Below are 14,015 nucleotides of genomic sequence, written 5' to 3' on the forward strand. Positions count from 1 at the left end.
TCAGGAGTAACCCCTGAGAAATGTCACATGTAGGCCCAAAACAAAACAAAAATTAAATTAAATCAAAGTAAGTCGATTTTAACCATATAACTATGTAGTAGACACTCACTGCTTTAAATTTCAGTTAAAAAATATAACTATAAAAGATTATAGATATAAATGCATAAATAAACTCAGAATGCACACACTTTAACACATGTGAATCTAAGAAAAACAAATACCATTCATGGGACACAATGCTTTGTATTCTAAAGCTGGGAAATTAGAAGAGTATCCTTGAGTAGATTGATCCAATTTTCTTTCATTCATTTATAATTTCCCTTGCATCATATTATTTGTGATTTAAGTTAAACTTTACTTTAACTACTTCATACTGTACTCATTTTTTTCACCAGAAAGAAAAAGCACTAAAAGTTAACTAAAAGTTAACCAAAAAGTTAAAATATAAAGGAAAAATGTTTAGTTTTACATAAAATCATAAAATTAGAACTTAAAAAATATTTCAACTAAAAAGAAAAATCACTTCGCTGCACTAAAATAGGTTTTATTTTTCAAAAGCCTGTACTTCTATATTGCATATCATCATCACTGTCATCCCATTGCTCATCTATTTGTTCGAGCGGGCACCAGTAACATCTCTCATTGAGAGACTTATTGTTACTGTTTTTGGCATATCCAATACGCACGGGTAGCTTGCCGGGCTCTCAGAGAGGGCTGGAGGAATCGAACACGGGTCAGCCGCGTGAAAGGCGAAAGCCCAGCCACTGTGCTATCGTTCCAGCCATGTACAAGTTATATTAAAAAATCCTGATAAAAATAATCTTTACAAAATATTTTAGCATTTTGATCAAATCATAAATACTGAGTCTGAATATTTTGTTATCAACAAATTAACAACAAACTTTCTAAAATGACCTCACTTCATTCTGCACATCAATTTTCAGATTTGCCTTTAGTAAGTGGCAATCTATACATTTTACTTTATCTTTTATATTGTCCAAGTCACAGATAACATTAAATTCTCACACTATGAGAATTGATTGACATTCCAGGAGGCTCCTAAGCTATTTCCATCTGTGGGGGGTGGGTTGTTTTTTGTTTTTTGAGTCTCACCCAAGTGTGTTTACTCCTGATGGCACACACAGGGGACCATATAGAATTAAAAATCACATGGAATGCTGGGGACTGAACTGAGCTGGCTGTGTGCCAAGCAAGCACACAACCTGCTTTACTCGGACTCTGGCCCCGCACCTAGAAATGTTGATGCTATATATTAATTAGATATTGTATTAATATATATGCTATGACATATATCTTATGAATAACATCATAGTGAAAATTAAGTGAATAATTGTGTGCATAATTAAGAAATTAAAAAATAAATATTGTATAAGGATTCTTTGAATATTAAAAAGTTAGTAAACTATTGAATGGAAAAGCAAATATGCATTGTAGTTGTATGTCTATATATGTACATATATACTTATTTTTTAACAGTTTAGTAATTATGAAACTATGATAGCTGGATAATGCAATATTCAAACTTCTAGAGGGTATTTTTTCAAACTGCAAAGACAGTTTTAATATAGGAAAGTAGCTAAATTTTACTCATAGATGACAGTCTCAGAAGATTTCCAAGTTGGTCAAATTGTTTTGCAATTTTTGCTTAGGCCTCAGTACAATCTCACTGGCCCCAAAAGGCTTACATGTTTTTAAAAAGAGAATATAATAAAGTTCTATGGAGAGAAACAAAGAATCTTGGTTGTGATAACAGCATTATTACATGTTTTTGCCTTGGAATATTAATATGAATCATCATATTTCAATGATAGCCATGAGAACCTGTGATTTTTTTTTGGGGGGTGTACATACAGTGTTGCTCAGGGCTCACTCCTGGCTCTGTGCTCAGGGATCATACCTGGAGAGCTTCAAAGACCAGATGTAGTTCTGGGAATTGAACCTGTGTTTGTGCAAGGCAAATGCCCTACCTGCTATACTACTACTCCACCCCTAACCTATGTATTTTTAAGTCTCTGAGAGATTTTGTACATGGTCAAAGGATCTATTAGCTTATATTAAACTTTGATATTTATTCCAGTAAGTAATAGATAATTTTTATATGCCAGGATGTTGATAAGATATTCTGTCCATTAATAACTTTTATCAATCACTAAATTTGTTAATGATAATGATGTATGGAGAAGTTTTGTTTTCTGATCTGTTGATTATTTTAAGAAAACTATTCATAAAATGATAATACTACATTAAGGAGTAGTAGAAAAATTCCACTCAAAAACAGAGGACAAGGAATCCATTGCTTTCTACGAACTAATTGGGTTTAATTTCTTAATGTGACCATACTTTAAATATTAACTTATACCTTTAATTATATATGTATGTACATATATATATATGATAAAGTAAGAATTCAAACCTTAATGTAAAAATTTCCAATGACACAATTCTAATGCATTTTTCTCTACTACTATTTGGTCATACTTAAGCAAGATTTGACCTAAGCAAGATCTTTTCCACTTTATAGAGCTTTAAATAACTTTGCCATTGATTTCTAGGTCCATGTAGAGGCTCATTATCATATACATTATCACAGCTCTCAAAGACTCAAATTCTATATAATTAGCAAGAGAGTAAAGGGGATTTGAATGTAAACCTTTACCACAATCTACATTTTGTGCATTAGGGCTTATTGCACTTTTCAGATCACACTTGTGGAAAGTATAAATTTGAGAGAACCCAAGTGATAATGGGGAGAGCATTTGCTTTGCACGCGGCCGACCTGGGATTCAATCCCCTGAATCTCATAGGGTCCCCAAGCACCACCAGGAGCAATTCCTGAGTGCAGAGCCAAAAGTAAACCCTGAGCACCACTGGTATGGCCCAAAAACAAAACAAAAAAGTGTATATTTTATAGTTTTACTTTGGCATGATGGACTTTCAGGTCCAAACTTTTTCCACATATTCTCTGCCAGCATTGAGAGTCACAAATATAAACAGTAGAGTATTTTTAATCTGCTTAATTTTCATATTAGAAGGAATAGGCAGACACAAATTAGGTTAATTTTATAAAAATATTTTGTACAAGATATTAAAGTATGTGTTTTCTGCATCCGACTCATGACAACTGAGACAGCTGAGTGTTAAATAGCTGCATGTGGGCGTGGAGAGTTCCATTCTAGAGCTAGTTTTACTCCTGCATTACCGTTGGAGGTAAGAGACTATCTCTTTTGTATCTAACTTATTCTAACCCGAATACTTGCCAATTGTGGCATCAACCTCTTATTGCATCAGATTTGTATTAGCCTTTTGTTTTGACAAATAACAATCAGAATCCTTCTTACATATTAACAGAACCCCTTAACAGAGCTTTCTTATCAGTAAAATAAAGTGACAAAATTACAAAACACATAATGATGGCCAATTAAAGATGCATAGGTAATATATTGAATTTAGAAAATGTAATAGTTTATTTAGTTATTCTAAATCATAGCACTCCCTATGAAACCATGGTAGAGTATGAACAGAACCAACAGAAGTCAACTCCATCCTGCTTTATCTCTTGCTGTGAGATAGGGGGGAGTGTCATGTCTTGCAGCGCTCAGTGGAACCCCCATCTATGTGACGTGCTGAGGGTCACTCCCCTCTTTGCTGTGCCTGTGGTGAGGGATTGAACCCGAAGCCTTCTACCTTCAAAGTATGCACTCCATCACATTGAGCTAGCTTTCTGGTCTCTCAACTCTACTGTTTTAAAAGTTCAAAATTTCAATAAATAGCAGTGCTCCTACATTATAAAAAGTAAAAAAAAATAATTTGAAAAAAAAACCCTCAAAATTTCTTGGAAAAACAACAAATTCAGTCAAGTAAGTAACCTATTTAAATCCACAATTTAAATAGTAATTACTATGTTAATATGGGACCCCATGTTTTCAACAGGATCTACTGTATAAACACTCTTTAAGACTGTATATAGTCTGTATTGCAGACCATAATGCCCCAAAGTAGAGAGAGAGTATGGGGAAAATTGTCTGCCATAGAGGCAGGGGAGGGATGGAAAGTGGGGGATACTGGGGACATTGGTGGTGGAGAATGTACACTTGGAGGGACGGGTGTTTGATCATTGTATGATTGAAACTCAAACATAAAAGCTTGTAATTGTATCTCACGGTAATTGTACAATGAAAAATTAAAAAATAATAATATCTAAACATAAAAAATAAAGACCGGATATAGTATCTAGAGTAATTCAAATAAATGAAGTGTATCGAAAAGTTTAAGATGTCAGCAAGGAGATCAATAATAATCCCTAAATGTTGTAGAGGCATGATATTATTAAAAAATAGATATAAATTAATTATAAATAGCATTTGTTCTAGTTATAAAGATAAAGCTATTTTTAATTATTTAGAATTTGATTCCCTTCTTTAGTTGTGAAAAAAATGTTGCAATATTTGAGTCACAGTCAAGAAAATAAGTGAAAAAGAAAATGTCATTGAAACGTTAATTAAAACACATTGTTACAGTTGGTACACTTTTGTACAGCTCAAATTTTAGAAATCATCTGGTTATCTTTTAAAATCACAATTATACCACTTACCCAACTTTTTGCTTCTATCTTTACTCTCCTGGTAAAGTCATTAAGTATTTAAAGGAAGAATGAACAAAACAGGAAAAGGTTCAGCAAAGGTACAAGGATACAGTCCCTTCCCGGAAAGAGGATTTTGTGGCGAACCATTTCTCCCATAATGCATCCCACAGACCATATATCCACTAGAACAGGAGGGAGGGAGATGAAGAAAAGGGAGGAAAGCAAAGTTAACTAAGGTAGTTGATCTTTGAAGGAAGATGAAAAAGAACAGTTTGGTTAGAACGCACAACTCTTCTCCCACCAAAAGCTAAACAAAATGGTAACTCAAATTAGCACTGTATTATATAAATAAATTCTAATGTGAGAACACAGTTAACATTAAGAAATTACTCTGTATCTATGATCATCAGTCAAGTGCCATAAAGATTGACACTGGTGACATCAAAAAGTAGCAGCTCAATCAGAAACATCATCCCGTGATGGCTGAAAGCCACCAAAAGTATTTCAATATCATTTTCAGGACTGAAAGAAAATGATCAACTGATGAGGTGGCTATTTCTATTTTCTACTGCATTCAGCTATATGGAATAGGATGACAAGAGATTGTTTTCTGTTTGTCCAGAGTAAGGCACATTCAACCAAGTCCAAGAAATAAGGCTAGAATCATGGTTTAAGGTAGAAAAAATGGAAGCCCTGCTATCCTGCTATTTGTGGACTCAGAAGTCGTCCTTATAAATAAACGTCACTTTCATTTCTCTTTGAAACACTGAAGGAAACCTATATCTGATGAAATCATGTATGTGAAACAGTCATCTGTTAAAGAACGTATTAAAGTGTCGAAATTAGTTATATATGTACCTATGTCTATTCACTTATTCCTCTCATCAGATTTGTGAATCAAACACATTTCACCTTTTCATACCAAACTTTACCCTCTTCCTGTTCCTTTTACAACATGGACAAAGGAAACTTTTGGGCGCAAACAGTAGGCTGAAATGTTCCACGGGAGAGGAAGACGGGGTTAGGGTGCACAGGAGAAGCCAAACATGCCTGAGTAGAAGCAAGCAGGTTTTTCTGCATGATAACCCTCGGGAAGCCAATTAAAAACTCTAGAGGAGCCAATTAACGGAGGCAGTACTTGTAAGTCTTGAGTCATGGAAGGAAAAGGGAGGAAATTATATGCCCTCTGTGGAACAGAGATCTGAAAAGCCAAAATAGGCTTGTTCAAATTTCCCAGCTTCATTTCTGACACTGGAGACGGTTCCCTTTTGATTTTTAAAACACTTGCTTGAATAACATACAAATATTTTATTTCTCAAATAAATCGTGTGTGATGTTGCCACAAAAGAGGGCTAGATTTGCTTCCTCCCTGTCAAAAGACCCAGAATGATGCCATTTCCAACCAAACTGACCTTCCCAAGAACTAAATTCTTTTCCTCCTTATAAATGTACAAAACTTATGTCTCCCTTCTAACTCAAAAGCACACAGAGATTTTTTTAACATTTCAGTGGCCAGACAATTTTTAAAAAAACTACCCTGTAGCACGTAATGAAAAAAATCAATAATTATTATATGGGATTTATAGACTGCTAGGAGTTAATAGAATAGAATATACAATAAATGCACATATATCATTCTAATTGAATACTGTTGCTGTTAATTTCTAATTGAATACTGAATACTGTTAATTTCTAAGTATACTGGATATATGATCTTTAATATACCCACTCATTGTTAGACCAATGGTTAGAATACGACACTGAAATGCAAAGTACTTTATAAACCTGCCCATCTTAATCAATAAGACAAAATTAAATTGAAATACTTTTTTGAGGGGAATATGGTTGGGTCACACCAGCAGTATTCAGGACTTACTCCTGGCTTTGTCTGGGGACCTTATGTAGTGTCAGGGATGGAACCAGAGTCAACCATGTGCAAGATGAGGGTCGTGTCAGCCGCTGAATGACTGGGATACATTTGGAAGAGCCTTTCTACTTTTCTTTGAAAATATTGGATTTTCTGAGGAAGGTGTGAAATTTACTGTTCTTTCTTGATAGTTTTTTGAAATTTATAGAGACTTACCAGCCCATTACTAGCCTAAATGTTATTTATGGAGTATGTTAAAGAATTAATGAAATTCTTATCCAACTTTCATAACTTGGATTATCCTAAATTGACTATCTGTTGAGCATTTATGAAAGTTCTCACTTTTCACATTTGTGGTCTTCTTTGGTTTGTTATTCCCTATGACTGGAGCCATTCATCTGAGATATGACAGCCAAATGATTAAGTGCAATGCATAAATGATTTTTTGTTTCATATTCAATTTGAGTGAACAGCACAGCAACCAAATAACCATTTTGCTCAATATCTCTAGCATGTGTTCTAATCAGCCTCCACTTGACTGCTTAATCAGGCCCCATTTACAAGTCTTTTTAGCTCCCACATTTTGGTGTTTTAGCAAAATTTACTTCTGTGCTGGCAACATCCTTCTAGATTTTTAATAACCGATTCTAGTTGGTGTATAAAATAAGGCTGAATAGGAATGCTAGAAATCCTATTTAAAAGATAAAATCCATATACATGATAGGAGCATATTACTCGTGGCTGTCTGAAATATGCACTCATTAATCTATTTTTTTTTCCGAGGGGTCACATCTGGCTGCGCCCAGGGCTTACTACTGGCTCTGCGCTCATGGATCACTCCAGGGACCATATAGGGAGCTGGGAGTGAACCCGGGTTGGCCGTGTGCAAGGCCAACACCCTACCCACGCCGCTGTAACTCCAGCCCCGCCAGTACTCCATATTTCTGTCTGCTGCTGGACCCATCCCTACCATTCTCCTTGTAGCCCATTCCCAGGATAACCTCCGGGGCTCTGTAGTAACGTGTAACCACATAAGGGGTCATCATGAAGCTTGTGCCTGCGGTCCGGGCCAGTCCAAAGTCGAGAATTTTCAGTGTACAGTCAGACTTGACTACAATATTACTCGGTTTCAAATCCTAAAAATAGCAAGAGAAGAAACATATTTTAAAAACCAGTAAGACATGGAATGTGACTTTCCATCTTAACCAAGCCTGAGCTTTGCAGTGGCGGAAATGGGGCCTCCCTGAATCCAGAATTCTCTGGAACAACCCAATGACTTGCTCAAAGAAAGTTATAATGAGGTTTTTACTTTCTAGAAACCTCTATCACTTTCCAAAGCCAGATTCTAGAATCATACTCACATTTTTTTTTTTTTTACAAAATGTGTTCATCTGGGGAAAATGGTTTAAGAAAAAAGTGTCATTTTGTCATTTGTTAGGTTTTTCCCTGTGTAACACAAATCATTTAGCTTATATTTCATTTCTATCCCTGACAGAGGAGCAGATGAGGGCAGCTGTCTTTAGCCTGTCAAAAACAAACTGCAGAAATAAACTGTCTTATTTCAGCTACACATATGACCTCTGCCAATCAAGGTGCTCAAAAGCCTGAGGCTTCTCAGAAGCAGGTTTTCAATGAGCTGAGACCAAGTATTGCACATAACCAACTAGAACATAGAGAAACTTTTCTTCCACGCATTAGTGACATCTGCTAATTCTATAGATAAAGGGGAAAAATAATGTTCATTATATTTAACAATGGGCTGGAGTGATAGCACAGCGGGTAGGGCGTTTGCCTTGCATTTGGTCGACCTGGGTTCGATTCCTCCGTCCCTCTTGTAGAGTCTAGCAAGCTACAGAGAGTATTCCACCCGCATGGCAGAATACCTGGCAAGCTACCCATGGTATATCTGATATGCCAAAAGCAGTTACAAGTCTCACAATAGAGATGGTGCCCGCTCTAACAAATCTATGAGCAATGGGAAGAAAGTGATGCAGTGATCCAGCGATATTTAACAATGACCTGCTATGTAACAGAAAAATAACCACCTCTTCCTCTTCCCCAGAGTCAGCCTGTTCACGATGCTGCTTACCCTGTGAATAATACCAGCTGAGTGAAGGTGCTTGATGCCACACAACATTTGGTACAGCAGGTAGGACATTCGCTCGTGGTCTAATTCCATTTGAATCACCTGACACAAGTTGGCATCCATCAATTCCATTACTAAATAACTGCAAGGGAAATCCAGCACACTAGTTAGGTCACAAGACCTGGAGAGTCCTTTCAACAAGAATCATTCTGAAGAATCCGGAAGTCTTCTAAGTTCCAGCTTTACATTTCACGAAATTCAGTGTGTTGGTCATGAAGCTACCATAAAGTCACTAAATTATCGGCACTGATTAGGTTTAATTCCTGCTCAAAAACTATAGCTCTTTAGCTCTTCTCCATTTTCCCGGGGTTGTCTTGACTCTTTTCTGAGCATGCAACTATTAACAATGAGCATAGTGATAAATCGAGAACATCTCTCATTAACTGCATTGCATCTGGCTTAAACAAGATACTGCGATCGAATTCACCTTCGCCCTGTTTACTTTTATTACAGTTCTACAGAGATTCTTTTTGCTCATAATCAACCACATAGTTAGAAAGACATAATAAAAATTATTTTAATGATGTCCCTCTTTCAGGAAAATGAATAGACTAACAATAAAAATATATAACTGATAAGCTTTCCCCGGTTAACCGGAGAGCACAGAGAGCACAAGAAATGTGTTTTCAGAGGGAAACCCCACAAAAATAGCCCTTTCCACCCCTCTCTGGTTCCCTTCATTTTGCTGCTGGCTCCTACCTCCCTCTGGGAGTTTTTCTATTTTTCTTTTTTGTTGGTGTTTCTTAGTTATTTGAATACTATGCGCCCTCCCACCACAAGTGTTTTGACTTACACATCTTGGAACTCCTCCAGTGTTTTCTGGGGTGTGAAGACATTTAATAAACTAATAATCTGGAAAAGAGACAGTGGAAGGGACAAAGGGATGAGAGAAAGAAAAGAGAAGTTAATGAATTATTTTAACTGCTTATTAGCATAGGCCAGAAAACTGTATTTTGAGCTTTGCATGGAGCCAAACGAATTTCTATCCTCAGCACCTCATTCAGTCCCCTGAGCACAGCCGACAGTGATCCCTGAGTCCAACCCCAGCAATAAGCCCTGAGCACTGCCGGGTACGGCCCCTTTCCCAAACAAAACAAAAACAAAGCATCTATTTAAACATATTTGAACTTAGTCACCTACTAAGGCCATGGTGGAAACAGAAAAGTTGGAGACATTTCCTAGAACAGTTTCACAGATTACAGAAAAATTTACCCAGAAACAACAGGTAAGCTGTGTGAGGGGTAATAATTCAATTAAAATGGTTAATTTCTTTGTAAAAAAACATGAATTTTTTGAATCAAAGGAAAAAACAAACATGATTGCAGTATTGCTCTAAAGCAGTTTCCCCAACTTATTAAACCTACTACTCCCATTATAGAAAAAGAAATCAGTAGTTTAATTAAACAAACAGAACGTGACCCCAAATGCAATCAATGGGCTGCTAGTGTCTCACTAAATCCCCCCAACACACCCCCTGAGAAGGCAGCTCCCATTTCCAGAGAAATTTAGAGCCCAGCTCTCCACGAAGGATATAGGGTTACCATATAATTAAACAAAAAAAGGAAGAAAGGACATCTAAGAAAAGTGAAGTGAAAGTGAAACACCCAATGTAATGTAGAAAGGCCATGTTTGCTTTTACAAATGTGCAATATAAGATCTAATTTAAAGTGATGTTCATTTTAAAGTAAAAGTTTTTGTGAATTGTTATTTTATGATTGCTTTTTTGTGTGTCTATTTCATATTCATGTATTGTTTAAAGTAATGCTCAAATGGTATATGTAAGAAAAGGGATGTCTTGGCTAATAACAGTGATGAATTTAATAGACATAGACAAAAATGCCAAATTCACTTCTAAATTCCTTTGTCATATTTTCAAATTGATCGAATGTATAAATAACTCGGAATGTTCTTTCAGTTCAATAGTCTGGATTAATGTGCCAGTGGGAAGCCAAAGAAAAAAGCAACTCTTGTTCACAGGATAAACGCAACATCTAACAGTTGGAAAAATAGAAATTTAAGTACATTTCAGAAATAATCATAGACATATATAAAGCAATAGAAGCAAACAAAAATGATGTAAGCATCTGAGAAATGCAGTCAATTATAGTAGTGGTTTAATATTTTTAGGAAATTTTATTTGCTGGAATTATTGGATAAAATATTCCAATGCTATTCAAATTTTTTTATGTGTTTGTATGCATATGCCAGTGGCGCTATGTATCAAATGATATATTGAAACTGCTTATGGGTATATCTCTCATTAGAACATCTATAGTGGAACAGTGTTTTTAGTATTTTATCTATGCTGGAAAGCAATTCATTTAGATGTTAATTCAAACAAAGTAACAGAGACTGCAGAATACATATACACATACACAGGTACATGAGACTTAAAGATAAAAAGATGCTAACCCATTTCACCTCAGAAGGATCTTTAATGATATGATCCAATTGGCTAAGAAAGGAAAAGCTGAAATATAAAGGGCTACATCAGACTAAGAAGTTTCTGCACTGCAAAAGAAATGAGGTCTAAAATAAAAAAACTCAACATCATAGTTCGAAGGATTCATATGTAGAGATATAAAACACCCTCAAAAATCACACAACCCCATTAATAATAGAGGGAGAATATTAATGAATAGACATATTCTCTAATAAGACGGGTGGCCAATTGACTAATAAAAAGTACCTTGCCACTGATTGTCAGGGAAATGTAGATGAAAACAAGAATAATATATCACCTCACATTGGCGAGAAGAGTCAGTATCAAAAAGTTTGGAAACTTTTAGGGCTGGCAGGGGTGTGGTGAAAATGAACATTTAGACTTGCTGGTCGGACTATTGCCATGTTGAACCTCTTTAAAAATTGATTTGGAGGGGCTGGAGCGATAGCACAGTGGGTAGGGCGTCTGCCTTGGATGTGGCCGACCCGGGTTCGATTCCCAGCATCCCGTATGGTCCCCTGGGCACCACCAGGGGTGGTTCCTGAGTGCAGAGCCAGGAATAACCCCTGTGCATCGCCAGGTGTGACCCAAAAAGCAAAAAAAAAAAAAAAAAAAAAAAAAAGATTTGAAGATGTCTCAAAAAAGCTCAGACAAAAGCTTCCATATGACCCTCAAATTCTACCCCTCAGTATCTACCCTTTACACACAAAAAACAATAATTCAAAGGGGCACACACAGATCTATGTGATTGTAACAGAATTCAGAGTAGCCAAGAAATGGAAACACTCCAAATGCCCAACTGTAGGATTACATAGCCTCAGGTAGTTTAGGTTTATTGGGTTACTCCCAGTTATGGTGCTCCCATTCCTCTGTGCTTATTTGTAGCTTCTTTCTTAATGTTCTGTTGACTTGTAAAAATTGTTTTTCTCTTCTCCTTGAGTCCTTTGCATAGTTTATTCAGAGCCATGTCCTTTTTGTATGGACACAGGAAGACTTAGCAAATGCTATGCTTTTGTAACCTGGGAGTCATTTGACTCTACATGATATTTTCCTTCTGGGCATCTGTTCTCTCAACCTAAGCCTCAGCTGCCCTTACTTCCTAGCACCCCCAAAAGCAGGGTCCCAATGAGGGATGAGACGGACCCAGGGCAAGCGGTGAGTTGTGTGCTATCCTGGCATCGAGATGGGCCTGGCCAAAGTGCCTAATGCTTAACTATAAGTTAAGAGATTGATCATGGACAAATGTTGTCATGATCCAAACAGTGATAACTAGATTGTGACCCTGCTAGGGTGAGGAATGATTAACCTGGCTGAGTGCTGTGGTCTGAGTCTGTGGCAAGATGTTGCCAGGAGAGCTGCCTTGCAAGCCTCAATGTATCTCTTGCTATGTCCATACAATAATAACTAGTATTCAAATGTTAATGAGTGTTTGGAATAAGGAGAGGAAAAAAAAAAAACCCTTTAAGAGGTATTTTGCCTACTGGCAGTCAGGAAGGACTTTGGAATGCCCCTAGGTTGTGTTCCCTTTGAACCTGACAGCCCTCAGGAAGGGCTTTCTTATGTTGATTTTGCTACCTGGCAGTGTGTAACCAAGGGGCAAGGGCGAGAGAGAAAAAAGGGAGGAGAGAGATGAGGAGAGAAGCTGTAGTAGAACCAGAGAGAGGACGGAACTGGGGGTGAGGGAGATGGGAAAGATGGAAGATTGAATAAACAGTAACTAATCAGCAACCAGCTTGGTCCTCGTTTTTCCTTCGCCTGTCATTGGCCAACGGCCGTCCCGGTCCAGCCCATACACAGCGGTTCCAGAGCACCGAACGCGGGCGGTGAGACAGAGTCACCCGGAGAGCCCGCGAGTGCTCACGCCTGTCGGCGTGTCTTAGTTTTATACACCCAACAACAGATGAAAATATTAAAAAAAGTGATATATATGTATATGTATACACAGATACATACACATACACACACATACAATTGAGTATTACTCAGCAATGAGAAAAGATTATGTCTGTATATATTATATATTATATTATATGATCATAATATATAATTGTTATATAATATTGTTACTATCATCTCATTGTTCATCGATTTGCTCGAGCAGGCACCAGTAATGTCTCCATTGTTACTTGCTACTGTTTTTGGCCTATTGAATACGCTATGGGTAGCTTGCCAGGCTCTGCTGTGTGGGCGGGATACTCTCGGTAGCTTGCCAGGCTCTCCGAGAGGGGCAGAGGAATCGAACCCGGGTCGGCTGTGTGCAAGGCAAGTGCCCTACCCACTGTGCTATCACTCTAGTCCAATAAATATATAAAATATATTATATAAATATATTATTATTAAAAATGATATAAATACTATTATATTAAATATATTATATATAGGAGAACTACTCAGCAATGAAAAAATATGAAACCTTGAAGTTTGCTGCCGTGTGGATGGAATTGGAGACTATGCTAACTCATCAGAAAGAAAAAGTCAAATGAGAGATGATTTTGCTCATATGCGGAGTATAAAGAAATAAATCAAAGGGATTAGATTGTTCTTTCACTAAAGAAAACGAACTCTGAGACCAGGTGTGAGGGAGACACGTGGGTGCAGGGAGGGGTCCTGAGCGGATGGTGAGGGGTCGTGGCCCTCCGGTGATCGACCTGGCACAGTGGTACCAGATGGCCATGAGGTACTGTTGGAAACGAAATTGAAAATTACGAGGAGGGACAAAGGATAATACGGGGGTTAAAGCACTTGCTTTGCACAGGGCTGTCCCTGGTTTAATTCCGTCTGCGTCGCGTAGGGCCCCTTGAGCACCACCGAGATGAGCCGTGAGCAGGGTCAAGAGTAAGGCCTGAGCACAGCCGGCTGTGGCCCAAGACAAGCAAACAAACAAAAAGTGGTGTGTGACATTAAGGTGACTTTTATACCAAAAAAAAAAAAAAAGACAAAAAAATTCTTTACATGG

At 37.3% G+C, this 14,015-nt stretch overlaps 1 protein-coding gene across 7 annotated transcripts in view; it reads right to left on the bottom strand.

Moving 5' to 3' along the window:
• The window catches only part of MAPK10 (mitogen-activated protein kinase 10), a 275,595-nt gene that overhangs the window by 75,606 nt on the left and 185,974 nt on the right, over window positions 1-14,015 (bottom strand). For all 7 annotated transcript variants that reach the window (XM_055139497.1, XM_055139494.1, XM_055139496.1 and 4 more), the window contains 4 exons: window positions 9,410-9,468; window positions 8,560-8,698; window positions 7,441-7,606; window positions 4,714-4,785 (listed from right to left, as the gene is read on the bottom strand). In XM_055139497.1, the coding sequence (XP_054995472.1) occupies window positions 4,714-4,785; window positions 7,441-7,606; window positions 8,560-8,698; window positions 9,410-9,468 (436 nt within the window). The remainder of the gene's footprint in view (window positions 1-4,713; window positions 4,786-7,440; window positions 7,607-8,559; window positions 8,699-9,409; window positions 9,469-14,015) is intronic.

This window comes from Sorex araneus, chromosome 5, assembly GCF_027595985.1.
Source record: "Sorex araneus isolate mSorAra2 chromosome 5, mSorAra2.pri, whole genome shotgun sequence".
Lineage (NCBI taxonomy): Eukaryota > Metazoa > Chordata > Mammalia > Eulipotyphla > Soricidae > Sorex > Sorex araneus.